At 39.0% G+C, this 27,024-nt stretch overlaps 1 protein-coding gene across 1 annotated transcript; it reads right to left on the bottom strand.

Moving 5' to 3' along the window:
* Nucleotides 1-27,013, bottom strand: LOC144059013 (neuronal acetylcholine receptor subunit alpha-7-like). The gene is made up of 9 exons (XM_077577777.1): nucleotides 26,888-27,013; nucleotides 16,509-16,648; nucleotides 16,033-16,077; nucleotides 14,933-15,042; nucleotides 7,408-7,655; nucleotides 5,293-5,487; nucleotides 3,927-4,013; nucleotides 2,226-2,335; nucleotides 1-951 (listed from the first exon to the last, which is right to left on the bottom strand). Exons 1-9 carry the CDS (start codon nucleotides 26,955-26,957, stop codon nucleotides 343-345), a joined length of 1,614 nt encoding a protein of 537 aa, XP_077433903.1. The 5' UTR covers nucleotides 26,958-27,013; the 3' UTR covers nucleotides 1-342.
* Nucleotides 27,014-27,024: the final 11 nt, after the last annotated feature.

Genomic DNA, 27,024 nt, shown 5'->3' on the forward strand with positions numbered 1-27,024 from the left:
TGTGTTTTTTTTGGTAGCAGTATTCTTTTTCAAAGTTAACATAATTACACAAGCAAGAGGGTGTGCACACTTGTACAAACACATCATTTCAGTTATTTAGTTATGCTTCCCATCTAAATAAAAACAAACAAACCTCCCCATTCTACTTTTTTTTTTTAATCTCACAAAAACCTGCCTTTTGAACAAGTGTGTGTGTTTGGCATGTGAGCTCAGATGGACAACGTGTTTGTAAAAACGAGCAAGAATTGAGACTTAAAATATGTATATTTACATAGGAAAAATACTCATCAATGGCCCTCCAAGAGCACTAAATGATTTATTTGTATTTTTTCCCGCATCCAGCTATGTGAAGTCCTTGGAGACAGCCTCGATGAAGTTGGGCGCTGACATGAGGATGGTGAAGGTACAAATGATTGAGAAGAGCGAGAAGGCCACCAGGCACAGACGGTCCACCACCGCGGCTGCAAACTTCCACTCACTGCTAATGGCCTCAGCCTCATCCTGATCCCGAAAGCGCTGGGCAATGTAGGTCACCTCCTCCAAGATACGCTGAATCTCCGGTGGCGGGATCCCGACTCCCATACCAGCACCCATTCCCAAAACATTACTACAAACACCGGGGGGCTCAGACTCTTCACCGGGGGAGCAGTGAGCACGACCCCCCAGTGCTACGCCAGAGTCACTGGAAGGCGGGCAGTGTGGAGTCTCCATCGGGTGGTAGCCGCCAAAGTAGAGGCTCATTGAACCATTGGAGGTGCCTGAGGTGCACGGTGGGCAGGAAGTTTGGGAAAGAGGGATGGAGAGGCTTGGAATGGCGGCCATCTCGATAGAGTTGGTGCTGGAGTGGTGCTGGGTAGTATGGCGGTGCTTGTAGCCGGGCCGTCGCCGCTCATCGCCAGGTTGCTTCATGCGCAGAAACCAAGCGCACCAATTCAACAGGACCACCCGAACCTGAACATGTACAGTACAGTATAAGACACTCATGGATAATTGAGTTGACATTTTCAGTGACCAGTGTTGAACTCATTCACTTTGTTTACACAACAATTGATCACCTTTAACTTACTATAATGACCAAAGCGTAGTAACATTTAGAAAACCTAGCAACAAAAGTAAATTGTCACTGAGCAGCATCGGAATCTTAACCCAATGTTAGGTCAAATTGACTGAAGTTGCTGGTTGGTCCAACTTTTGTCTAAGATTGGGTTATTTCAGACCCGGTAGTTTTAAGAGGGGCGGCACGGTGGATGACTGGTTAGCGCGTCCGCCTCCCAGTACAGAGGACGTGAGATTGAGTCCGGGCTTAAGCCTTCCTGGGTGGAGTTTGCATCTTCTCCCCGTGCTTGTGGGGGTTTTCTCCGGGTACTCTTTTTTTCTCCCACATTCCAAAGACATGCATGTCAGGTTAATTGAACACTCCAAGTTGTCCATAGGTGTGATTGTGAGTGCAGATGGTTGTTTGTCTCTGTGTGCCCTGCGATTGGCTGGCAACCAGTTCAGGGTGTACCCTGCCAGCTGGGATAGGGTCCAGCACCCCCCGCAACCCTTGTGAGGACAAGCAGTTAAGACAATGGATGGATGGATGGATAGTTTTAAGGGTGTGTAGCTAAATAAAAATGAATTAATTAATTTTATGTGTAGTATCATTAGAGCAAATGGCAGATTTTTGGGGGTTGTTTCGATAACAAAACAACCCAAAGTTGTGTCAAATGTGGCTTGCAAAAACATTTTAAGACGCCATGATTTAATTTACACTTGGCCTCGACAAGTCCACTTCATTTCAAAACATGATATGAATTGATGGTCAGCTCTATCGCGCACATGTGCTCTCACTCTATTTACGTCTTTCCCTCTCTTAAGATTTCTTCCCAGTAACGAGTTTTTCATTGCCTCTATCACCTAGTGGTTCTGTGGGGGTTCAGTAAGGATCCAGTTGAGTATCATTTAGTCTTTTAATATTTGTGGAGTGTGGTCTTTGGCCTGCTCCATCTGTAAAATGCCCTGACACAACTGCTGCTGCAATTTGGTGCTTTATAAATAAAATTGAATTGAATAGCTATACTGTACATCTTTTTATGTACAAACAATTACTTCCCAATTGAGCGCTATTCTTACCTCAAAGCAAGGATGTTGTCAATTGCTCTAAAGATTACCCTCTCCCGAATGCAGAGAGATCACAGGGACCATGGTCCTAAAAACAAAAAAAAGTCATTTCCATCACTTACCCACTTGGGCATCTTGCCTCCCTGAGGGTCATGATGATGAAACTGCAGGACGATCACAGTCACCACCACCGACATTCCTACTATCATCATGGTGCTGGCGAAGTATTGAGCTGCAAGACAGACGACAAATGTAATAAAGGGATAGCACAGTGGACTAGTGCATTGGTTCTCTATATTTAAAAATATATATATATATATTTCTGGAGAGCTCAGTATTGTTCATTCGGTAATTTTACCGATTTGACATGTCATCATCATTGCTCTCTTTTTATTTATGTATTTTTTTATTTTTTTTTGTATGTGGGTGAGTATGTGTGTGTGCGTGTGTGTGTGCGTGCGTGTGTGCGTGCGTGTGAGTGTGTGTGTGTGTATTCATTAGTGCATTGGTTCTCAACCCCGGTCCTTGAGTACCCCTTATCCAACCTATTTCCATGTCTCCCCAGTCAACACAGCTGAGGATCGTTATCAGGCTTTATGCAGAGCTTGCTGAACATTTGAAACACCTGTGTTGCTTGTGGGAGACATGAAAAACAGGCTGGGTAGGGGTACTCGAGGACCGCGGTTGAGAACCACTGGACTAGTGGATAGTACTGTCTTACAGGTCCAGGGTTCAAATCTCAGCTCTGGACTTCCTTTGTGGAGTTTGTACGTTCTTCTTGTGACTGTGTGGGGTTTCTCCGACATTCCCAAAATATGTTTGTTTGATAATTGAAGATAAACTGCCCAGAGGTTAAAACATTAGGAAAGGAATTGCGTGATGGGGCAGTGGTTCCCGCTCACGAGAACATAAATGTGAGTGAAAACAATGCATTTTCTGGTGATTCCGTGCTAATGATAAAAGATGTAGCGTCTATTTCAGGCAGTGGTTTTGAAAGTAATTAACAGCCACATTCAGTCACAATGTGGTAAAGATTAATCATTTTAATTAAGAGGACAGTTGGGCTTGCCCTCTTGTCACTTATAATAAATGTTATTTTCGTGTGGGTAGACATTTATCTATATAAGTATATTTTAACCTAATACCGCATAGTCACAATCGAGTACACAAATATTTTCCCCAATGTGATTTTGACACCTTCCAGGTAACAGACTAGCCTGAAATCAAATATATTTGTGTTTATTTACAGTTTTTTCAGAATTCCCTAATTATAGCATATGATCCGTTAACATAAACCTCAACACCAAAGATGCTTAATTTCCTCCCTCTTCTTTTTCATCTTCCCTTCATCATTTCTTTATTTTCCCACCCTACCATTTTAAGTGTTTTTTGTCTTGGTGGTTCTGAAAGCTTTCAACGAGGCCACACTTTTTTGGGGGGGTGGGAATTATGTTTGGACACCTGCAGGATATACCAAATGAGTTACCCTTGGAATTAGTTATTCTCCAGGTGATCATATCTCGAGGTCAGGCAGCATTGAATAACACAAGTATCATAATGCGGGTGTGTAGTGCTGGCAGAAACACGACAAGGGATAGCCAAGATGATACGGTGATGCGGTCGTTAATGTTGGTGCGTTTACTGACAGAATCAATATTACAGTCACTTTGCTTTGATGGCCAGAGCCATATCGCAACAGCGTGCACACTCATATAAATAGCTCAGCAACATAATTCCACTTTAGGATGTGTCAGTTTTTTTTTTCCTGTGGGCGATTCTCTGTAGATATATTACACATAGAGGCACACATAAATAGAACCCACCGATAAGGGGAACCGAGTCGGAGGTGGCCGGCATGATCTCAGCCACCAGAAGCATGAAGACAGTTAGCGAAAGCAACACGGTGATTCCTTAGCAAAAACAGAGACAAGGCAGAAAAGAAGGAAAATGATTAGTGTGAGTGGGATCACAGGTGTGTGAAATTATTCATGTAATTACTTATGGATGTAATCAGTTATCATCTCAAAATCACAGTAATTTGTCATGTGGAACGTTCAAGGAAGCTTAGCCCTCCAGAAATCTGTCAAACTCATGTTAACTGGTGACTGCTCATCCACACGTGGATATCCATCAAAAACCAAGGGGCTGATAGAACTCCACTCAAAAATTAAATTATTCCAAGCGGTTTTACATGCATGTATTCATGGCTTGCTACATGATTTATGAGAATGTTTGCATACACATATGCACACAAAGTATTGCACACTACACGGTAAAAGCTATGTTGGAAATATCCAATGCTGTCAGCATTCCTTCTTTAAAAAAAAGGGGGGAAAAGTATACCAATTAGCCACTAACTATCTAGTGCAAAAATGAACTAAAAGCTTATTTCAATGTTCTAAGTGAGCTCCTATTCTGCCTTTTTATTGCCTTTACTGGCAGCATTGCTGAAATAAGAGTTGGGAAGATACCCCAGAATTTAAAGTTTTGCTTCATTACATTACTTAAATTTGACTTCACCACCAAAATACACCGACAATAAAGAAAACTTGATTAACGTTGATTCCTTAACTCCGGCCGATTAAGTTTATAAGTTTGACTCCTTAATCATATATGCAAGTGAACTTTTTGTCCTTGCGATCTAGTGCCAGCTTCTTCTTTTTTCTTCATTCTTTTCATTTGTCAGGGGTGTCACACTCTTAGTTCATAAGCTATAGTTTTATGAATGATCAACATTTTCCTCATTTTATTGGTACAAATTCCAAAATGTAAATAAAAACAGAATGCAATAATTTGCTAATCATTTTCAACCTAGATTCAGATGAACACCCTATAAAGTGATATATATATATATATATATATATATATATATATATATATATATATATATATATATATATATATATATATATATATATATATGGTGAGTGTCATGACTGGGTATATAAGGAGAAATGCTCAGTTTTTGGAAACTGCCCTTGAGAAGTTGATCAAAGTAAATTTCATAAAAAATTTACACCTGTCTATCAGTGTCCTCTACCCCATCAAAGATCCTCACCGATGCAACATCTATGTCACTCCCATTTCACAAATATGGACAGAAATTCCATCACAGACAAGGAGGTTGCATCTACAAAGGCATGGCTAAATCCACAATTCTTAATTGTTTTCATCTGTGCATCATCTCACCAAGAGAGATCTTTTCTCCTGAGTCAGCAGGCAGCAGGAAGACCAACAGAGCCAAGCCAGAAATCAGCACACAGGGAATGAGCAAATTGAGGCCGTAATAAAGCGTTCTGCGGCGCATGGTGACTGTGAAGGTCACGTCAGGGTAGGGCTCCTTGCAACAGTCATAGTACAGCTCATTGCGCTTGACTGGGACACCTGAGGGACACAACCAGACAAAAGTAAAAAAAAAAAAAAAACGTGAACACAATCATCCCATCTGTCTGCGTAAACAGCCATATGGGCGGAAGAAGGATGAATGGAGAGATGGGTCACACAATTTAGGAAATGTACGACAACAGCTTTGGTATTGTGTTATGGCTAGACTAGTGAAACACTGAAATAAAGTGAAACACATTGTGTCGAGCTATTAATCTTGAAGAAATGTTTCTGTCTGCTCTCACATTTAACATGACTGTCAGTGTGTCAAAAAGCTGCACGCCATGATGCCTGTTCCGTCCGACCCTCAGCTCCAGTCAGCCAACACCTCCTCAGGGCTCAAACATTAGAAGCCACTCTCCCAGCTGGAAGACTCCGCTTGGGTGGTGTTCTAAAACTAATGCACCTAATGGTTGTTTTTTTCTTTGCTTCTGTTTGAGACAGGGTTTTCCCTAAACATTTTCAATTTAAGATCCAAAATATGAATATGGTTCATCCCCCATGCAGGCTTACTAAGTTACCAGTTTGCCTACTGTATGTCATCAGTATCTGGTATACAAGTTAATGGTTTAAGAAGTCAAGTAGAAGGGAGTCATTTGGATAAATGTGGAAAAATGCTTCTATAAGGTTTATCTTTGTTGCATTTTCATGATTGTCTGGATGTCTTATTGCTAGCACACCGACATCTTTAGGAATGGGCATAATTGTGTGTTTGTTGATTTACACAACCTTAAAAAAAAATACAAATATGGCATCAAAAAATTAAAATAAATACAACACATGTGAAGGCAAGGTAGAAAAACATTACGGGCTTATCAAAGACCCCACCTAAGAATAATAAACTAACATTTAAATAACAAAAATAAATGATAAATGTATTGCTCTATTTTAACAATTCAGACTAACAATTGGCTGTCTAAACAGTTCCCGTAGAAACAAGGTTATTTTAGTTGATGAAAACTAAGACTAAAATTCAAAAAACTATTTTGTTAACGAAATAAAATAGAAACGAAAATGCTTATTAAAAATCTAAAATTAACTGAAACTACATTTTAGGTTTACAAAACTACCGGTAACTAAAACTAGCTATAATTATATCAAGATGTGCTTTGTTTTAGTCTTTGGTACCGTTATTAATTGAATGCATGAGACTTTGGAAATGCCCCGCGGCCCTTGTGGAGACAAGCGCTTAAGAAAATGGATGAATGAATGGACTTTGGAAATGATTTTAGATGTGATTTTAAGTGTATGTATTTCAATATTAACCGGAATAAGGACATTTGAAAGTGGGAGCTGATGTGTCAACTACATGTGCAAAATTGCACACATCAATTTAGCACATGCAATATGATTTGTCAAGCCTAAGAATGCGCCGGCTGATTTTGCTTCTTTAAATAGCATGTCTAAATGGTAGCTGCTAAACAATGGCAGCAAAAATGGTCACAACATATTGCCTATTTTGCAATGCAATTGATGCTGGCCTCCAGAGCAGTTTTCCTGGTATGCTGTTCCAAGTTTTAAAAGCACTGTTATAAAGGATAGGCAAAGAAAATAGTAGCTTTACATCCAATTGCCATGCACCTGAGTGCAAACAAAGTGGTCATTGCCTTCCATAAAATTATTGTTGACATCTATTTATTTTGTGTACCTCAGAAATGTTTGCTTGCCTCTTCCACTAACACTTCCAATTCCATCACTTTAGATTTAAATTTGCTTTAAACTTACATTTCCCAAAACAATTTTTCTATGGTGTAAAGTAAATCATCAGTGGTACCTGAATCACGAACTTCTCTTAAATACGTCAGTCTTCACCACTTTTACAACTTTCCCAAATGCTGCCGTGGATCTTAAATTATTGATTAAATTTATTTATCATGATTCATTTATCCTAATCCTCCAGCGAAATGCAAAACAACTTACCTACAAGATCCCACTCGCCATTGGGTATGTAGGTGGACGTGTCAACATCCAGCATCTGGAGGTCCAGCAGCCAGCCATTGTGTGTCCAGGAGCCAAACTTCAAGTCGCACTTCTGGACGTCGAAGGGGAACCAACGCACGTCAATGTAGCAAGTGCTCTTTAAGATGCCGGGCGGGATGTACTGGCAGTAACCCGACGCATTCACCAGAACGTTGGTGTGGAAGGTGGCATCGAAACGATCATCCGCACTGTGAGGAGAGTAAGAGAGAGAGTTATAGACTCCATGGCATAGATGCATCAAAATCGGCGCTTATTTTAATTTACTATGACGTAGACCAGCGGTTCCATAATGTTTCTAAAAAATATTTAGCTCTGTAAGTACCACCATATGGATCAACATTGAAATGCAGTAGCATAGTAAACTCAAGTGTTAATAAAAAATGCCCACTGTCAGTTGTTAATGCACAAGTATAAAAGCACAGACAATCGAGCCATACACACACTGACAATCTAATCCCAAACTAGTGCGAACCCGCTTCAATCAAAGCACCGACAAAAGAAAGCACGGGGAAAATATCTGGATTGATCCCTTTTTATTTGATGCTGCCTTTAGTCAAAATGAGTCATATAAACGTGTTGTGACTTATCCTTCTCTGTATGTGCCACTAACAGCTGTGGCCCCAGGTTCCAGTGGGGGTGGCAGAGGCAAAGCCACATCATGAATTATTCAAGCTTTTATTACTTGAAGACGTATTTAAACTGAAGGTGTTCACACTCTTGTAATCCAGGCAATATGATGTGTGCATACAGTACTGACAACTTTAAAGATTTATGTTGTCTTAAACCTAAAAATAGCAGCTATGAATTCATTAAGATAGTACACGTTAGGGAAAAGGGTAAATTACTTGTGGTTTTGCTATGACCTCAGAGGAGAAATTTTAAGACAATGGGCCCTATTTTCATAACTGTGTGCATGGGTGAAGTTTTCTTTCTCTTGGTTAGCAACCCTGGGGTCCATTTCACAAAGCATGTTCAACAAACACTTAGACTAACTGAAAAGCGAGTTGATATGCCCTGAGATAGGAAACTCTGCGTTTTCGGCTTCCAGGACAGCTAATTTGAGGTAGTTATATCAACACAGAGTAGTTTCACCTGGCGTTGCCACTGCACTAAGGACGGAAGCAAAGCTGGCTTTGTTTCTCAAACAAATCTCGTACACACAGAAGCATTTCAAGACTTGCGTGTGTTCAAAAGAAGACGCGGAGGACGTTTAACGGCTGTAATGTTTATGCCAAGTCTGGAGTGGTGCTGTAGCGCAGCCACAGGCAGTTAACGGAAGGCGTAGAAGAAGAATCAGCGAAGAAGATGAACACTTTTTTATATTTTTTCTACAGAACAAACATGACTTTTAATGTATCAAAACAACATGAAAAAGACAAACATAAGAGAAGTGATAATGGCGTGTGATTCAAGTACGACACCGCTTGTTGAACGTGGGAATAAAGAAAATAAACAAAAATAAACAAAATATTTTGCTGCAAAAGCATAAGCAAGCTAAGGAGGCTGAGCAAAACGACTACGACACGGCTATCCACCATTGTTGTTGACAGACTGACGGTTCGCGCGCAGTCAGGCGAGAATTGACGCATACGTCATCAATCTGCGACCATTACGTCATCACTGGAGGAGTATCCTGCATATGGTGTCCAGCCGGACGCGTACGGGGCGCGTTTTGAAATCTTTCCACTCTGGAGCCCGGTTTCAAAAGTGATCTGTTTCAAGCTCAGACATGTGGACGGGGCCTAAAAAGTCCACATCAATGGAGTCACGATTCGTCGAGTCACCATAGCAACGGGGTAGCGCAGAGCGCGGCTTCCGCGTTTTTTTTCCCCTCTCAACTGAAAATCTAAATGCGATCACATGGCGAATTTGAACATGTCTTTAGAAAAAAAGTGCAACACCGCAGCGCCTCCCCGTAGAGGAAGGCGGCGTGGGACAACGTTGCTGCTCGGGTCAATGCGTAAATTTAAATGTAGTCCTTTGCAATCACAATAATATTACAGGGGGAACCTGTTGAATGTGAAGAGGGTTTTCTGCCCAGATTTAGTCATAACTGTTTTAATTTGACTTATTTCCTCAGTAAAACTTTGTGAGTGTTATCGCAATTTCTGCCAAGTGTCTGTAATCAATTATGTTTTTAAAGTCTTATCGTCATGACTGGGACCTCGTCTATTTCCACAACAATTGGCCATTGACTGTGGTTGAAGTGTCTGTAATCAATGATGTTTTTAAAGTCTTATGTCATGTCCGGTGAACTCCAGGTGGGCTGTTTTGTGGGGGCTTTGTGGTACCGCCCTTCAAGATAGTATAAGAAGGTTGTAAGTGTCTGTAATCGCGACACTTGCGAGAAGCTGCAGCCATTGTCTGTAAACTCGCTTGTGTCCAGAATATTCTGTAAAAATAAAACCTTCGAAGGAACTGTTCACCGATCTCCAGCCTGTATTCAGATAATCAACATTCTCTCTACCCGAAAGACAACAAACACGCGGAAGAAAAGATTATTTTCTTCAACAAATGGTAACTCATTCATTCATTTCAATCCTGCACAACATTATTCAAACGATTATAAGAAAACACACAATATATGCTGTGATGTGAGTGCATGACTACAGCTGGAAATTTTGCAAATGTAAGGACGGATTAAGTTATGTAGGTGATGGACTGTGACGTGAAACGATACCGCTCAAAAACATAACTGTCCGGTAATACCAGCATATCTATGTGCGGTCTGATAACAATCTCACGACGAATATTTATTTCCCTTCGCAATAATGCGGCACCTTCATCAATAGGGTCATTGTCAAAAGGACATGCCATGTTCGTGACAAAAGTGGACTCTACACTCTGAACTATAGGCGTACTTACGCAAAAACTCGCCGCGGAGGACTTTATGTATGAAATGAAATGTCAGAATGCACAGTTCAGGAATAAAGTAGTCAGTCAGGAGATCCGAACATCAGGCATTGTGTCTGGGCTCAGTGGTCAATGAGATGGCCCAAGAAGCCCACTGGCAAATAATACAGTACAGTGATCATCTAGTTTCAAGTGTGACATATTTATTGTGGGCGGAGAGCATATACAACAAATGAAGTGCGCTAAATAAATTATTTCCAAGCATCTTCCTCGAGTCATCAACTGTAAGAAATGTGGGCTACAGTGTTTGATCATGTTACTGAAATAATTTTGCATTACATAACTGTTGCAGCATGTTTATCTTGTGGGGGTATGCCAAATGATAATGATATAATTTAATCCGCGTGTTCATGTGTGAATTAATTGTGAATAGTTGGATCATAGAAAATTACTGTATATGATTTGTCAGAGTAAACGATTTTAGCAACTGCATTTTCTTTCACCTGTACAGTATAAATATAAATTTTGACAATGTATTGACTAGATGACATTAACATTTATTATATAGTTACATGACTGTGTGAAATTAATGCTTTTTCAATTTCCTGTTGTATGTTTGAATGTGTTAAGTACCAATCAGGATTCAATATTTTTCATGTGTATACTTTTTTTGGTAAAAATGGTACATATGAACTGGGCTGTGATACTTATGTAAACATCTTACATGACAATATTATTTTGAGGGCTAAATAATGTTTTCTTCTCTTAAATAGGGTTGATTAGATATTTTATTTAGATTTGTTCTATTGTATTCAGGTTTTATTAAAGTTTTTTTTACCTCTTTTAATACACTTCTTCATGGGCACCATTAGTTGCATGAAGCACATCAAGACGGTACTCGATTTCTTGCCATGTTCGCTGTAGCATAGCCTCATCAATTGTGGCAATGGCATCAGTAATCCTTTGCTTAAGGTCAGTAATGATAAACACTGTGTGTTTTTTTTTTTTAACACTGAATACAATAGAACAAATCTGAATAAAATATCTAATCAATTGCATTTTTAATAATTTTTTTAAATGGTAAAGAGACTTTATGGACACCCTGTATATATGTTATGTATATACAAAAAATAAAAATAAATCCATCAATTGATTCATTTGGCGTTTTATTTTGAATGCATTTGCACGTGAAACTGCGTTTTCCTGAGAGAGCGCCTTACACCTAGCACCTAACCTGAGCTGGATGTCCTTCACACAACTGATCGATCGTCAGTCAAGTGAGACCACTGACTTTATCCTACAATGAGAAAGGAGGTCATATAGTTGCTTTTTCATCTGAGTATTTATGTAAACTCCCACATGAGCCATTTTGTCTGGCAAAAGCAAGAAGGGCAAATGAGAGGCACCCAAAAATCAGTTATGGGTTATGAGCCCGAACTAAGGAGTCCGTTCATGATCAGTTAATGGCCAGGTCGCAGGAAGGTGCAGTTCCATTGCATGGTTCAACGTCATTGGAGGTAATAGGCAAAAATGCAATAGTGTTCTGATTGTTTAACTATTGTGTTTATTTTGAATGATAATTTCATAGATAAAATGGATTCTGTAGAGAGTTAACAATTAAGTGCTTCACTCTTACAGTATACTGCCATACAGGGAAGACAGCGATGAGCTATATCTGCTGCCCATACAGGGCTATGCATCGCAGGGGTGCCTACCTTCCTGAATCAGGTCTTGACCTTCCTCTTACTTGTTAAAGAGCAAAATCTGGGGAGCAAAAAGTGCTACCAAATGGGTAGGGAAAAGTATCAAACTAAAGGACAAATCAAAAGAGATGAGTAGAACAGAATAATGAACGTTGCAAGTTACAAAGTACAAATAAATCATGCCTAGCAAGAAAGAAGTAAACCAGAGTTTATACTTGAAAAACTGAATAACAATTTACACCTAGAAACAAAGAGGTTAGAATGTATCCGAATTGGTGCGTGACAGAATTCACACAGCCAAACAGGAACAAAAGGAATAATCCAGTACGATTCTGGTGTGTTGGTACACTTTAAGATATGTAGTTGATTACAGATGTGCATGGCTGTTCTAAACTCCTCCATGGGGGCAACCAAGAGCAGCACAGGGAAACTGACAAAAAGGGGAAAACTACAGCGACGCAACACAAAACTTTAAACTTGAATCCAAAAGACATATTGTTAATTGGGATTCATTGTTGGAAAGCATACTATAAAAGTATTTGATTTCCCAATTCAATCCTGGTATAAGCAGTTTAAAACTAAAGAGGCTTCAGTGGATGGTAAAATTCATAACTCATCACTTTGATTATTTTATGAAACCTTATCATGAGTCAGTATTCCCAGAATTACAGTTCTTTAATTTTTCAAGAAAATTCATCATTAAGACATTTTGAAAAGTCAATAAAAGTCTCGATGTGGTGGGTATTCCAAATTCCTGGAAAAAAATATTTGAAAAATAGCCAGGACACAATCTAAAGCCATCAAAGTGTCAGATAAATAAATAATACTCTTCATGTGTTTATGTCCTTGCAAAAGCAGCTGATGGAGGTTGACTTATTGATCTAAAAAAAGTATCAAGCACCAACGACATGAGGTGGATGACTCATCAGGAACAATTCTAGATGAAATATATTTCAGATAATGATGCCATCTGACCTCATAGCTCCTACAGGTCACATAAAAACAAACGAGCTGAACGTTCTCCCATCCGAACGGCATGCCAATGAGCGCATCCACTATTCAGAAGAGTGAGATTGCAGTGTTACTGGAATCTCCCTGAAGGCATACCGAGTATGTCCATAACATTACAGCACTGGAGAAGATGTTTTTATTTGCATTACATATTAGTGTTAAAGCCTGTATTTTTTCATTTCTTCTTAGGAGGCAAGAAAAATTAAAAAAGAAGAACTGAAAGAAAAAGCACAGACTACATACACGTCTCCTTGTAGTCATGGTTGCTGGTTAATTGCCAAATAATAATAATAAAAACAATAAAAACATATTCTCCTTAGTGTACTGTAAAATTAGCTATTTGAATACACCTACTGTATCTTAACTAAGGTTAACAACTATTATTGATATACTAAAGAATACTAAAAGAGTTGATATACCTGCAAGACAACAAAATGGGTGAAAAGGAGGCCAAACATACTGACTGCTTGACAAAATCAGCTTCTGTGGAGGGTATGATTTATAAACAATACCCAGGAGAGCTCGGAAGATAAAATACGGAAGAAAATTGAATAGAGTGATGGCAAGAAGGTGAGTTATGAAAGAGAAATGGCAAATGCAAGAAGAAGTAGTGAGGTAGGATGGATGATAGAGAAAATGAGGCAGGAGATGGGGAAAGAGAGCAGTAGGATTACGCTGGGTAATCCGGCAGGTCTAAAAGCTCAGCTTTGAATATTTGGGTTAATACACCCAAACCTTTGTTTTGTCCTCATGCTCCCTTTTGACATGCAAGTGTGAAATAAATCTAATATTTAATAAATACACAGTAGTAACAGTGCTGTTGAAGTAAAATGACTGATAACAGCCCTGAAGATACTTTTTTTTTATTGTGTGTGGAAAAAAATGGCATTTCAGGGTCATTATTTAATGCTAAAGCCACAATGGTTCAAATGTTTTAATAATATCCATTTCCGCGCATATGAGGTGGCTGAGGTCAAAAGTTAATCATTCATCTTGTTTGCTGTGCAAATGTGTTTTCCCACACAATGGGGATGATTAGAAAAACAACACTTTGCTCTGTTTTCTCTCCAATGATAAATTAAATATCTTTATTACTATCCTAATACGGAATGAGCCAAATAATATACAAGCTCTTAATGAGTGAAACTACTTTGCAGAAATTTCTATTTCTATGTAGGGATTAAGCATAGCACCTAGTAAAATGCGTCTGGACAAGAAGGATTAGACTGCAATTGGGAAGGGGATGTTTAAATACACCTTTTTATGACAGATAAAACACAAGATGTTCACATTCAAATCAAATTTGAAGAAAAAAAAAACTGTTGAAAAATATAACAATTTGCATGAGCTATTTGTTTTGTTCCACTCCCCTCGATTTTAAACAAGATAAAGCTGCTGTGTGGGAGAACAAGGAAGGACAATTGAAGAGAATTTGAACAATACATTAGGATAATTACAAAGTCAGCCTTTTATCGCCTGGAAAATCCATTCAGGATTAAAGGACTTAATGAATGTCTCAGAGGGATTTGGACAAACATGTCCACACATTAATCTTCAGTACCGTGCTTGTGTCTAAGCGAAGATTCGACAGCTGCTCGAGTCATCATCGACCAAAAAAGGCCATTTTATCACTCTTGATTCATCAGTATTTACATTCATCAGTATTTACTCACGTTGCATTTTATGTACCAACGCGGGGGGTCGGGATCTACAACTATGGTACTGTATGACTTTTTCCCTCTATTTACTGCATGCTTTATAATCACTGGTGTTTGCAATATTTCCACATGACACCCATGACGAGAAACAATGCAGCGCAGCATAGCAATAAATAAACCTGATTTAACGAAAAAACGTTTGCCTTGCCGCATACATGATGGGGAGGGAAGAACTCTGACCTGTTGTAGAGAAGGATGTCAGGAGTCCAGATCTGGTCTGAAGGGAATCGAAGGTTCTGGACACCAGGGTAGCTTTCCGGGTTCCAGCTCAAGTAGATATCAGTCCAGTACTGAGAGGCAGAGAGATATTCTAATACGATATGACATTTATTTGCACTGTTTTAGTAATGCTTACATAGGCAAATGAGAAGGCTCATGTCTTTCTAAAGGAGTGTTTTCATGATCTTTCATTCATGGAAAAGATGCTGACCGTGCACATCTTGTGAGGGCTTATAAAAATCCCAAATACCATTTTCATGCACACATTTTCATTTATTTTATAGCCTGATACTGTAACTTTCTTTATTGCAGGCTTTTGACTGGACAAACTATAGTAAGGGGTGAGAACTGTGTGACTCCCTAAGGCCCATTTACTTTTTTTGCCTGAGAGAGCTCAGTATTGTTCATTCTGTAATCTTACCGATTCGACATGTCTTCATCATTACTCTCTCTCTTTTTCAATAAAAAAAAAAATTGCATGTGCAAGAGTATATGCGTGTGTGCATATGTGCGTGCGTGCATGCTCATTATTTCACTTAAAACCTATTAAAAATCCCATACCATTCACCTAAACCGAATACTTCAGAATCCCGCTAGAGTCGTGAAGTTGTCAGGAGACCCGAGGAAGGATCAAAGAAAAAAAAGAAAAGTGAAATCCAGCACCGACCAGACATCGCCTACTACCCACCGGGTTGCCAACCAGAATCTTTTACCAACCCCAGAAACATCAAAATTCCAACCAATTAGGGAGACCTCAAGAGACCAAAGGAAAGACTGAGGAAAGGAAGGATAGATGAAGCAGAGTGAGATCCACAGACATCAGCCTCCACCGATTCAACCACCAGAGAAAGAAGCAGATTGTGTTTGAATTTTGGCCAGCATCTACCTAAGGCCCATTTACAATATACTGTTCACCATGAACAGTCAATACCTTTGCAAATGTGTGATGTTACACCTTATGGGCAAACTGGAGCATTTGTGATGTTTTTCTGGTTGAATGGACAAAATACATCCCACAGACAGATGCCAACATCTTGTAGAAAATCTTGCCAGTGACTCACCAGCTGCAGCCAGGCGTTGGTCATCAATACTTGGTTCTTCTCATCCTGACACCAGAGAGAGATCGTAAGGAAAAATAAATTTTTAAACAAAAATTATGCATCATTTTGTGAAATTAGTGATTTCAAAATTGTGTTTATTGTACATTGTTTCATTCGATATAGAGAAATGACCACAACCTAATAACCAATTCAATTTTATTGACGAATAAAAGGTACAATTATTCTAGCACAGTACAGGTGTTGATTGCTGTTTGCGGGGAATAAAAGGCACAATTATTCTAGCACAGTATATCAGTCTCTGTGTATTCATTGTTATCGCCGATCACTCACGATCCTGCATAAAAATATAAAGGTGAAGTAGTGTTTTCCACAAAACAACCCCCCTAAAAAAAACAAAACGTCACCAACAGTTTACCATTCAACGGCACATCTTTCAATACCAAATACTTATACTAAATACTGTACATGCTCCTCACCACATCTATTATCTGCAGAAGCGTGAATCCCAGCTCCACCAGGATGGCAGCTGAGTCGTTGACCACCGGTCTTTCTAGTCGGTTGTAGTTAGCAAGCAGCTCCTTGTAAAGTCTCCTCTGGTGCTCTCCTTGCAGAGATCCTGGGGACCAACATAGCAAGAGGAAAGTTACGCAAAGTGGCTTATTTACATCATACAGTAAAGCCTTTTTTTTTTTTACAGCAACATTTAGACAGCAGCACTGTACAGTTCAGGTAGGCCATCCATCAATTCTTCCATTCAGCCGTCATCCACATGGCGCTTATCCACAGCTGGATCACAATGAGATCAAGTCAATCCCAGTTTTGCGAAGAGTAAAGAAGTGTGCCTTCAGCCTGGCAGGGTGTTGATCGGCCCATTAATGCCAAAATGGGGAGCGTTATGGCAGGTTAGCGTTTGAGGTCAGACAAAGCAAAAGCAAGCTATAAGGTGCACCATAATGGAGATTGGCATTTCAGAAAACGTTTTATATTATTGATCAAGGAAAAATTTGTTGGAATATAAATTTTTGGGTGGCAGAAATGATTAAAAAGGAGATTTAAATCTGACTTCAGGAAGAAATGTTCATACAACCTAATTGTTAACAATTAGGCATTATTCTCAAAGAATCAAAGTGGAACTGTGAAAAGAGCTGGATTCGGAGTTAATAAATGGAATAACTAAATAAAATAAGAATAATAAAGGAATTTCAAAATATAGGAGCATGACAATGTTCGAGAAATCAGCCTCATGATAAAAACACCTCCTCCAAAGATCATAATAGCTGGAGCCAACTAACTAACAGCTTGGTGAAATTAGCGTTCACTTTCTGCCAATCTGAGCAGTATTTATACACAGTATTTCAGCATTTACAATTAGATTTTTTTTTCCCCCCTCAATAAGGGTCCGCGCCAAACTCAACTTTGTACAGGTTTACTTGCCATTTACATTTCTACACCAGTCTGCTTGGACAGTGAACTAGATGGGTGAAAGCAGGAGGAAAACATGCAGACGTCAACTCTCCCATACTGCCTAAATTCTAGATGTCAAAATTCTTAAATGTCCAAAAAAAAAAGATCAATCAATTTGTCATGCCAATCATCACATCTCAGATTATCACATCTGTTGCCAAACAACAAGGCAACTAATCCTCACAGCAAACAATAACACCCTCCTGACATTCTGCTTTTGTGTCCAGGATCCTCCTGAGAAACCGCTCATAAGTTGCGAACACTTATTTGCACCAACATTTTTTGTCATCATGTTCCATTGTAGATGAAAGACAAAATAAACCACAGGTTATTTAATGGCTGCCCAAAGACTCTGAAGAAACAAACAGTGCACGAAAAGTTACAAATACGTGTGCTTTTGTACAGTGTATTCAGACACATTGGCAACCTCAACCGTTGTTCCAGCAAATAATGAGTGTGTTTTGTCATAGCATGTCCTGAGGTCCACACAAACATGAAAAAAATAATGCCAGCAGTAGTGAGGGGGATTTGGTGCCTCTGCTGCTGCCTGCCTCATGAAATTGTGCTCACAAGGAAGAAAATAATGACTGTCTTCAATGCACGAACAAACCATGTGTGGCTCCCACCAGGCATGAAGAGAGGCATCCCAGTTTACTTTTTTTTTTTTCATTTATCATCTCAGTAATGAAGCTGACATGAAAAGCAGAGAGATGAGTATCATCACAGAAATTTCCGGTAGCAGAAGGAAGCATAGAGATTTGTGATTATTTGATCCTTCATTCTGTTTCCTTTTCATTTTCTCACCATGCACGTTGAGTCACCACAGTTTATCTCTTATAATGCTTTTTTGCAAATTGACATACAAACCCAATACCAATGAAATTGGTGCATTATGTAAACAAAACTAAATCAAAATAAAATCCTTTTCAACATATATTCAATCAAATGCACAACAAAGGAAAGATATTTAATGTTCAAATGGATGCAAAAGTTCAAATGATATTGTATTTTGCATGTATTCTCTAATTAGGAATTGTGTTCCAAAAAAGCTGGGCTAGGGGCAAGAAAAAACTGGGAAAGTTGAGGAATGTTAAAAAAACACCTGGTTGGTACATTCTGCAGGTGAACAGGTTAATTGGAAACAGGCGAGTGTTATATATTGGGTATAAAACGAGCATCCTTGAAACTCTCTCAGTTGTTCACAAGCAAGGATGGGGCGAGGTTCACAACTCCATGAGCAAAAAGCCCAATCGTTTAAGAAGAACCTTACTCAACGTATAATTGCAAAGAATTTAGGGATTTCATCATCTGAAGTCCATCAAAAGATTCAGAGAATCTGGATAAATGGCAGAGCCCAAAACCAACATTGAATGTCAGTGACCTTGTGTAAAGGATATTGCCACATGGACTCAGGAGCACTTTAGAAAATGATTGCCAGTGATATGTTAGGAGCAAAATTTGGACACAGAAGCAGATGGGACAAGGAAGTGGCAAAGTAAATGTCTTTAGATGCAAATATACAAACCTAAGAGGCAGTGAATGGCACAACCAAAGGCAGAACAAAGAACAGGGCTGGACGCAGCAGTGGCAAAGTAGCTTGACGACGAGGCATGATCGTAGACTAGTCGTCCTGGCAACGTGTGACTGAGCAAGCAGAACTTAAATACTGAAAGACACCAGGCTATGCCCAACCCTGTGACAAAATAAAGGAGCTTAGCAACTGATAGGCCTAAACACAGTCACAAGAGCGGTTAGCACGTTTGTCGCTGCAGCTGCAAATGCACGTTTAAACTGGGCCATTTAAAGTGAAAGCCATATATGAACAACAACCAAAAAAAGCCCCCGGCTTTTCTGGGATCGATCATCTGAGATGGACTGACATAAAGTAGAAAAGTGTGATGTGGTCTGACGAGCCCAAAATTGTTTTTGGGAAATCGAGGCCATCCTCTGGGCCGGAGAGGAATAAGGATCACGTGGAATGTTTTCAGTTAAAAAAAACAGCATCTGTGATGGAATAGGTTGTGTTAGTGCCCAACAAACACTTATTGAGTGTTGTTAAAAGGCGATGTAACAAATAAATTTAAAAGAACATGTACCACTGCCGTTTTAGATCAGCTACCCTTCATGATATAATCTATTCAAAACAGCTCTGAAAGAAAAAGCTATACATTTATGTGAAGGTCTATCCATCCAAAGGAGACAACACACTAAACGAGCAGTGTAGATGTGTAAACTTTGAACTTAATGGGAATGATACTGCAATTATTCATATGTAGAAATGTGAGTGGAATGTGCAGAATATAGAATTCTAAATTGTTTTTTAATGGTACATAAAGGTCAAGACGTGTGTACTGGAAATGGCACAAAACTTTGCATGTCTGCACATAGAATTAGTTCTGACTTAATAAGCAGAGCCAGAACACCTCTGGGTACTAAAGCAAGCCCAAGGGTGTCAGCACCACAGGGGGGCTGTGAGGCGTGGGACTTTTATTTTTGTAGCACAGCACAAAAACTAACACGCTTTTCTTGCTCCTTTAATGCAATCTTCTCTTCATGGATTTCATCTGGAAAGAATATTGGACTTTTTTTATGACTATGGAGAGATGGAGAAAATGAAAATGTGTGGATTACAGCGATGAAAACATGCTTTGCATATTACTTTCAGTGAGTCCACACTGCGACACACGTGACACAATAATCAACTAATCGTTATGGAAGATAAAAATTATGATGCACTACTCTTGTCTGTAACTCCATTCAATTTGTTGGTCAATTTTGGTTGAACCCAGGATGCATTTAGGCTGCATATGGACTCAAAATAACCAATTCATTCACAATGAGAACCGGAATGGTCATGGATGCAGAAGTTTGAGAAGCACGATGCTGAATGACATGACCCCACTTGTACTCATTAATAGAATAAGTGATAAATGAAGACAGTGTTTTAGTGCACTATGACTTTAAATATCATTCCGTTGTGCTTCCCAGTTTTCTTGAATGCAGCAGATAACAGACCACCCAAATTGCCTATGATAAAAATCATTGGAATTGTAAGGGTTTTAAATGTCACATGCAAATTTAAATTGGAAAAAATCAGAAACTTGTTCTTAGCTTCCTTAATCTCTTCATCTGTTTTTCTCCCTACTCGATGCTTTATACACCATCAGTGTTGCGCATCAAGCTCTAATTTATGCAACCTCATTTTTTGTATATTTTGTATGAGCATCCTCTCTTTTGATCTCCTTCTCTCCTCTCACAGTCTTTTGGCTGTCCTGAATCCACTTGCTTTTTTCTGTGCAATAAATGAACACATTCCACAGCCAATTGGGTTTTGGATTGAAATAAACAAGCCAAGAAAAACATGATTGGCACCGTTTCCAATTAGTTGGTATCACCTAAAAATGGAAGGAAGGAATTTCGTCGGATCTCTCTTCATGTGGGCAGTGTGCCTTCCTGAATGTAAATGCATTTGTTTGGGGTTAATCAGTCTATTATTCTCTGCTGCTGTCAAACAGCCCGGCGATAACGTCGCGCCTGACTTTGAGACACACTCATCAGAGGCGGTCTATCCAAAAACAGACTGCCACAGGGACCCATTCTCCCTTTCACAGGCTCTCACACACTCATGAGCATACACTCAAACACACAGAAATGTCTGATGTTTTTGTGTCTGCGCTTAGTTGCGCTAAACCCGCTCAGGCTGCAGCATCTGACTCACACATTTATTTGCTGATTGTAAATTAGCTGATCTAAATGATCCGAGACAGCAATTTAAGCGTATCGTTCAGGAATTCAATGCAACATTGTGCGGGGGAAAAAAATACTCGGAATTACGTTCTAAAAGTAGCATTACTGATCCAACGTGCAAAGGTATTATGCCGTCACAAAAATATAAGTCTTTGCCTCTCTCTACTAATTACAACTAGTCTTTGTATGCCCACATGGTCAATTCCGGCTTCGCCACGGAATAGCGCCATGAGCGTCACAATGGTTATATGAATCATGAGGATAAACAAAATGCCAAAAAATCCGCAAGAAAAAGACCAAAAAAGGTTATCTAATTAGTTGCATTAGATTAAATCAATTTTGATTAAAGACATTTAAAGGGGAACATTCTTAGGACACAAATTCAAACAAATCGTAAACAAACTTGATCGGATCAACACAAAACATGATGACACATTTGAGAATTATAAAGGAGCTTTGATCCCTCAGTGTTTTGGGGCAGTAATCTAGACCTGGCAAGGGGGGACGAGTTCTGCACAGCAAATGCTCTGACAGCCCACCTCTCCCTCAGGGGCTGTGGTGAGTCAACCAAATGACAACTCTGCACATCTCCAGCTATTTTGGTGCGAAAATGTGTTGGCTTGTGTATACGTGTGTATAAAAGTAATGCAAATAATGCAATCCCGTGTGAAAACCGGCTGGAAAATAAACTCCCAAAGCAGCATTTGTTGTTTAATAAATAATTGTGACACACTTTTGTTTTAGAAAGAGAAAGGAAACTAAGATACATTTGACTCTCGATCAATTGAGGTAAAATACACTCACTGGACCCTTTATTTGGAACAATGACGCAAAAATGAGGTCAACAGAAGAAGATCGGGGGAGTTCTGCGGTGAAGCTCCCAGGTGTTCAGAAGCTGCAATCTAAAACCCAGGAAATCATCCTGTGAAATAATCTGCGAGCGGAGGTGAGCTGGGCACAAGTTGATTGGAAAATCATTTCAAAAGAAGTCAAAGTTGAAGTAAGGTGAGCAATAGGCAGCGTATCAGCGCACTGGAAATCAACATTCTGTGAAGATGTCGCCAAATGAAAAGTTTCAGGTGCCTGCTAAACGGTGACGCTGCCTACTAAATCATAATTACATATGTGATTATTAAATGTGTTAAAGTTACTTAAGCAAAGTATAACACTACAATCATAACATTTGGAATTTTAAGGTAGGGGAGACTAGCCCCGCTAGTTGTATAACTTTTTATACTTTTATATATGTCTTGGAATCAATACATCATATATAAACAAAATGTATACCAGATGAAAGACCAAAGTCTTAGGTATATTTTCTTGTATTCATGTCATTTTCATACTTTGTGTCAGTGCAGAGTTATAAGCCATCAAATAGAAGGAGTGAACATGTGACATGTTGCCCCACCAATGGGTAGGTTGTCACACTATATGGGGTACGATGTCACATTGGATTTTGCAACTAATAAAACAAGGGTTGAATTATCCTTGCTCTCCTGTTATTGTTTGTTTGTTTGTTTGTTTTTAAAGCCAGAGAAATTGTTTATCATTGGTCTGAAAAATTTACCGTAGTCATTTAGAAAGCTTTAACATAAAATATAATAAAGTCCTTAGGTACTCCTGGCATATAGATCATAGCTCTTAGCCTAAAATGCCTGTTATGCTTCCCTTAAACTGGAAATTTGAGATTAAATTGAATAAAAAAAAATAAAAAATAAAAAGGATTTCGGTTAATGGATGGATGTTTCATCATGAATCTTAAACCAGTCCTGACATGTAGCCATACTGTAGTTCCAACAACTGGAAAATAAATTTTAAACAATGAAACAAAACCTGGCAAACTAATTTCCTCAGAATAATCTGGCACACTTAAACAGAGTTGCCAGAGGTGCATTTTTCATTGGCTCAGTCTTTGCATATGTGACAACAAACCCCCAAATCACTTAGAAAAGTTGCCCCAAACTACCATGTTGGCTAATACTTGTTAGTTTAAAGTTAGCTTAAAACAGAGCAGTGACTCAGGCATGACAAGATGCCTGAATCTCTCCTCTAACAAGTCCACATGATTTGCTGCTGCTAGAATTTGTCTATGTACGACGCCTGTTTCAAAATATATGAAGTTGAGACATTTTTACTTTGGGCTGTGCAAAACAGATAACTGGCACTCATATCAGCTCACAGTGTGCTATTCTCTTCTCAGACAGTACACAACCCCTGACCATTTATACGAAGATAACTAGAACTCCACTTTTTCGTTGCGCCCTCTGGTGGAGAAGAAAATTGCAATGCGACAATTTACCCGTGATACAACTAGCCCCGGTCTCCCCAATTTATTGTAGCTATTCTTATTTAAGGACTATTATTATTTAAGGACTTTTAAATCACTGAGAACTTCCTGCTTTCAAAAGAGTGACGTGGCGAGCAGAACATATGGACTAGTGTCTTAATGGCTCTCTGGCTGGACTGAATCATATAGAAGAGTTTTATAATCTATGGTAAGCGATCACAGCCCTAAAACCACTTGATGTTTAATCCTAATCCGTGAGCAAAGACCTCCCATGTGTCTACAACTTTCATGCTCATTGAATCTTTTCTTGACCAGCGCAAATCCTTCTAGAGCTGAAACTGTAGAAAAAAGACAAAGCGACAATAAGTGTTTTGTTTACGATTGTGAAGTTTAACAAATGTGTGATTACATGATTTAGCAAAGTTTGTACGAGTACTGAACTCCTATGTCAAAACCGACGCTAGCATTAACCCAACATGATAGCTGCCAACCCAGTCCAGCAGTATTACAGTTCATTAAAGTAGGTGACTTAGCGTTGCCACGGCAATAAAACCAGTGGAGCATCAACTACACTATTGAGATGTTTGACATGTTTGACACTGAAAGATGAAGGTCACAAGATTTTTTCATTGCTTTGGGATGTCATCAGTGACTGAAGATTGCCACATAAACCACTTTATGCCATGGGTAACACTCGGAACAAGTCATTAAATAGTCTAATCTACAGATAGGTCATGATTAAAGAGCAAACTGACGGGAAGAGTCACTTATTGCTGACTGGGGGGGAAGTATTAAAGTCTGCAGTACAGAATAAAAGACAGGGAAAGACACCAAGAGAGAGATGAAGCGTTGAATGGAAATGATGCCGTTAATATTACAGCATCTGGGCCGGGCACACTCGGGCTTACGAGCGTCTGAACCTTTGTGAGGGTCAAAAATAAAAGATCATTGCAATAAGTTGGACAACATGACTAAACTTGATACACAACACCAGGCTGGCGGTTGCTTGAATCATATTCCCACCCAGACAGAATATGAATGTTGTTTTGATGCATCTGACTTTGAAAGTTACTTTGACTTTTCTGAACAGGTTGTCTTCAAAGTTAGCAATAACTCAGCGGTGAATGGGGATAAGAATCGAAAAGTAGCTTTCTTTGAGGGTTTGTTTGCTCGTCTGTTGATTCATCTTGTCTATTTCATTTACGTGGCAGTTGAGTGATGGTGTCGTAGGCTAAAAGTGTATTCTGTTACTAAACTTTTATAACATGGTGTGGAGGCAGAAGCATTCTAAAGTTTGCCTATACTTTATGTGAAAAGATGATACTACAACTGGGGCTACATTTGCAAAACTTTAATTTGATTAAACACAGCCATTTAATACACTCTGGGAATTAGCGTGTCATCCACTGTACGATATAACGCTACGGTTTATATTGTAATATTGATGTGTGCTTATGTCACATTTGTGCCACACGCTCCAGGAATGACCAATCAATTTGTGATCAATTCAACTGTAATGCTAATGTAGCAGTTTGATTAAGCGTGGGTTGATTGGTCATGCCTGGAGAGTGAGCACATGCTAATGAGGCAACTGTTGTGTTTCGTTGGTCATTTCATGAAAGAAGGCTGACATCATCCGCAAACATTTGTTTATGGAACCATGAGAGGAGCATTGATGTAAACAACAGCATTGTACATCACACTACATTAAAATGTTCACAGCATTGCATATTCCGTGAAAACTGATTGTACGACCAAATATTTCAAATGTTGTTTTTCCACATGCTATTTATATTTACGTTTTATCCATCTAATAGCTGTTCTATATAAAATGTGTTTTATCAATAAATGGAGAAAATATCAGGCTATTTGATATTCATTTCATGTCATTCTAACAGTCAAAACAATCAATTGTCTATTCCGCATATCCTCTTTAGGGTCACAGGTCATTTTAAGGGTCAATCTAAAACACAACTATGGGTCAAAAATGGACTGATCCTGTACTTTGGTCAATTTGACCCAACTTTGAGTCAAGAAATGGGTTAGCGTAAAACAACTCATAAATATTGGTAAGATCCTTTACTTGGGTCAATTTTTTTTTTATCATTTTGTATAAAACAACCCAGAAAGTAAGGTCAAATTCACCCATAAAGTTGAACGGTCCATTTGTGATCCATAATTGGGTTACTTTTGACCCAACTGTTTTTAGAGTGTAAGACGCAGCCTTAATCTATCTTACTTTTGGCACACACAGAACTGGTCACCAACAAATTGTTGGGTACTTGTAGATAAAAAATATTCAAACTCAAATTCACACTAGTCAAAAATTGTGTCTTTAATTAACTTACATGCATGTTTTTGTACTCAAAGTAACCTACACAAACATTGTAAACTCCACACAGGATCACCTGATCCAAGATTTTAACCCCGAACCTCAGACCAAGCAAACCATTAGGTCACCACGCTTCTGCAGGATTTAGTTAGTGAAAGTTTAAAAATAAATATATATATATCTTGTGAAAAAAAACATAAAAGGCACACTTTTAATTAACCTAGATGCTAAACAAGATACTCATATGATGGGATGGATGGTGTGCATATGTCATTTATAGTGCGCACTTATGCACATATGCGCACAGATGTGCAGGTCACATGTAATCGTCTGCATTGACACGTTCAATATGATGACGAGAGGGGCAACGTTATGAAATCATTCACCGGTATGCATCTGTCCATTGTCTATACTGCATTATTAGGGTTGTGGGTGAGCCAGAGCCCATCTCAACTCACTTTGGCAAGGCAAACCCTGGATTGGTCGCCAAACAATCTCAGGGCCCATGTAGAGAGATGACCATTCACACTCAAATGAACATTTATAGACAAATTTAGTATTTAGTAGTAGTAGTAGTAGTAAGTATAATATTTTGAAAGTGATATAATGCTGTATGTAAAGTGTATGAAACGTATGCATATGTATGCAAAATATTGCATATTGAAAGACAATAAACAGTGTATGTTAATACGCATAATTCATATCTAATATGTATAACATAATATCACAGTATCCATAATTGTTTATCTCACAGTGGAGAGGTGTAATGCAAGTGAATAATGAACAGCCGGAAAGGTGATCTGAAGTGTCAAATTATTATAAATATTTTCTAAAATGATTTCTCTATAAAAAAAAAAATTCATTGCATTGGTTGTACTGCAAGTGCAGTTGTTGTTCAACTTTTAACACAACTTAGAACAATACACAAATAATCAGCACACCCACCCCTCTTATTTGCTCCAACTTATGCCCTTACTTAACAGACCTTGAGTATGTACTGTAAATAATGTGTTCCTATTACATACCTTTGAAAAGGAAGGCTGTCCACACGTAAAATCCAACCGAACATGCGGCCCAAAACTTGTGGCACCGCATCCTGGCCCTGGCTGCGGGCTCTCTGCTGCTGATGCTCTTCGTCTTTGGAGGGTGGCGCGAACAAGAG

Source organism: Vanacampus margaritifer, chromosome 10 (genome assembly GCF_051991255.1).
Source record: "Vanacampus margaritifer isolate UIUO_Vmar chromosome 10, RoL_Vmar_1.0, whole genome shotgun sequence".
In the NCBI taxonomy this organism is placed as follows: Eukaryota; Metazoa; Chordata; class Actinopteri; order Syngnathiformes; family Syngnathidae; genus Vanacampus; species Vanacampus margaritifer.